The following is a 2,500-nucleotide window of genomic DNA, read 5'->3' as shown; positions in this document are numbered from 1 at the left end:
TTCAAACTCTCCGTGTTGGAAGTTTAAACGTCTCCCTCCCACTGACACGCTGACAGCTCCGTCTGCTGCAGAGGATTCTGGGTAATATTTCACATCTCAAACAGCTGCTGATTGTTTCACAGGTAGATCACATGTGCTCACGTCAGGCTCGCCGCAGTCACACTCCTCGCCCTCCTCCACGAAGCCGTTGCCGCACTTCTTGCCCCCCACCAGGTCCTTCATGTCGGGCATGTTGTACAGACACATCCCCCCTCCCTTCTGGAAGTAACTGTCCAGGTCACGCTTACTGCAGCGGCTGAACACACGAGGGAACGGGTGCCTGCAAGGGACAGTTTCAGATCTCAGCTTGAGCAACAAAATGTGCAGGGAGGAAGAGGAGGGGGAGGAGGAAGAGGAGGGAGGAGGAGGAGGGGGAGGAAGAGGAGGAGGAGGAAGAGGAGGAGGAGGAAGGAAGAGGAGGATGAGGAGGAGGAGAAAAAGAAGAAGACAAAGGAGGAGTGGAGAAGGAGGTGAAGGGCAGGGAGGAGGAGGAGGAGGAGGAGAAGGAGGAGGAAGAGGAGGATTAGGAGGAAGAGGAGGAGAAAGAGGAGGTGGAAGAGGAAGGAAGGAAGAGGAGGAGGAAGAAGAGGAGGAGGAGGAGGAAGAAAAAGTAGAAGACAAAGGAGGAGAGGATAAGTGGAGAAGGAGGTGAAATGTGTGTATATGTGTGTATGTGTGTGTGTGTAGGTGTGTATATGTGTGTATGTGTGTATATGTGTGTATGTGTGTATATGTGTATATGTGTGTATGTGTGTATATGTGTGTATGTGTGTATATGTGTATATGTGTGTATGTGTGTATATGTGTGTATGTGTGTATATGTGTATATGTGTGTATGTGTGTATATGTGTGTATGTGTGTATATGTGTGTGTGTGTGTGTGTGTGTGTGTGTGTGTGTGTGTGTGTGTGTATGTGTGTGTGTGTATGTGTGTGTGTGTGTGTGTGTGTGTGTGTATGTGTGTGTGTGTATGTGTGTATATGTGTGTATGTGTGTGTATGTGTGTGTGTGTGTGTGTGTGTGTGTGTGTGAACACATCATGAATCTAATGATGAAAACAGTCTCTGTTTGTAAAGTGACAGCTGGACTCTGACTCCAGTGTTGTGCAGTGTTTGTGATGGCGGCGGGTGGCGGGCTCACCCTGTGGCGGCGGCCATCACGCAGCCCCCCTGCTCGGCCGTGGCCTCCACGCAGCAGCCGTCGTGGTCGTGGCTCATCCCGAAGTTGTGTCCGATCTCGTGGGCCATGGTGGCAGCAGCTCCGATGGACAGCTCCGAGTGATCCTGAGGGGAGAAGGACCGAGCCGTCAGCCACAGCTCTGCACAGCCCTCTGGTTGCTATGGTTACGTAGCAGTCATTACAGCCTGCTTCCCCGCTGCAGGATGGAGTAAACTTGTGTTGAGTCATTAAGAGCCTAAAATAATGCAAACGCACAGTGAGGAGCCTTCAGGGACGTTCGTCTCTCCTCAAAAAGGAGGCCTGTTGACTGATTCTGCATTCACACCAGTCTGCTGAGGTCAAACTCATTATGTGTGTGTGTGTGTGTGTGATTGCTCCGCCTCCGATCGACGCCACACACACACACACACACACTGAACACTTTTAAATTCACAGCCGATAAAGAAGCGAACGGTGAGCGGGTGATGTTTTTAAAGAGTTTGGTGTCGGAGCTCGACTCCTGCAGGAGTGAGAAGCAGCTTCTGTGTCCTCGCTGCAAAGGTAGGACTCACAGGAGGATATCTGCACACACACTCACACACACACACACACACACACACACACTCAGACGTATTTAGCTCCTCTTTGATCCTCTGAAAGCTGTCATTCACTCTCAGCTCGGCTCTGAATTATGCATACTGTATAAAACGAGGATGTGTTCGCTGTCAGGAAGACGCTGATACTCCGCTGAGAAATCCTTCTTATGCTATTTGGCACTCTGAGGTTCAAACCACAGAGGTAGCAGGCCTGTGTGTGTGTGTGTGTGTGTGTGTGTGTGTGTGTGTGTGTGTGTGTGTGTGTGTGTGTGTGTGAGCCCAGTAAACCATTTATATTCCACAGGCGCCTCAGCCCACAGGAGAGCTAACAGGCTATTAGAAGCTAATCAAGCTTGGAGAAGCTATCGATCCTTTCAGTCAGCTGCTGCTCTCGTATACGAAGCTGTAGTTACAGCAGCTGAACCGCCGCCGCGCTCGCCATGTGACAAATCTGCACCGCTACCTGAAATGCTGTGTGTGTTCAAACTGCTCTGCCCTGGCCTGATCAACATACAACTTCCTGTCTGCAGGTCGTCCTACACGCCTGATCAACATACAACTTCCTGCCTGCAGGTCGTCCTACACGCCTGATCAACATACAACCTCCTGCCTGCAGGTCGTCCTACACGCCTGATCAACATACAACTTCCTGCCTGCAGGTCGTCCTACACGCCTGATCAACATACAACTTCCTGCCTGCAGGTCGTC

At 51.0% G+C, this 2,500-nt stretch overlaps 1 protein-coding gene across 1 annotated transcript in view; it reads right to left on the bottom strand.

Annotated features, from left to right (window-relative positions):
• adam19a (ADAM metallopeptidase domain 19a) overlaps positions 1 to 2,500 on the bottom strand; it is a gene marked incomplete at its 5' end in the record, with an annotated part of 23,974 nt that overhangs the window by 20,547 nt on the left and 927 nt on the right. Inside the window, 2 exon segments of the mRNA XM_079371651.1 lie at positions 142 to 319; positions 1,179 to 1,375. Coding sequence (XP_079227777.1) covers positions 142 to 319; positions 1,179 to 1,375 — 375 coding nt within the window.

Source organism: Symphodus melops, assembly GCF_947650265.1.
Source record: "Symphodus melops genome assembly, chromosome: 20".
NCBI lineage: Eukaryota > Metazoa > Chordata > Actinopteri > Labriformes > Labridae > Symphodus > Symphodus melops.
This window is presented reverse-complemented; position numbering and strand designations above follow the sequence as displayed.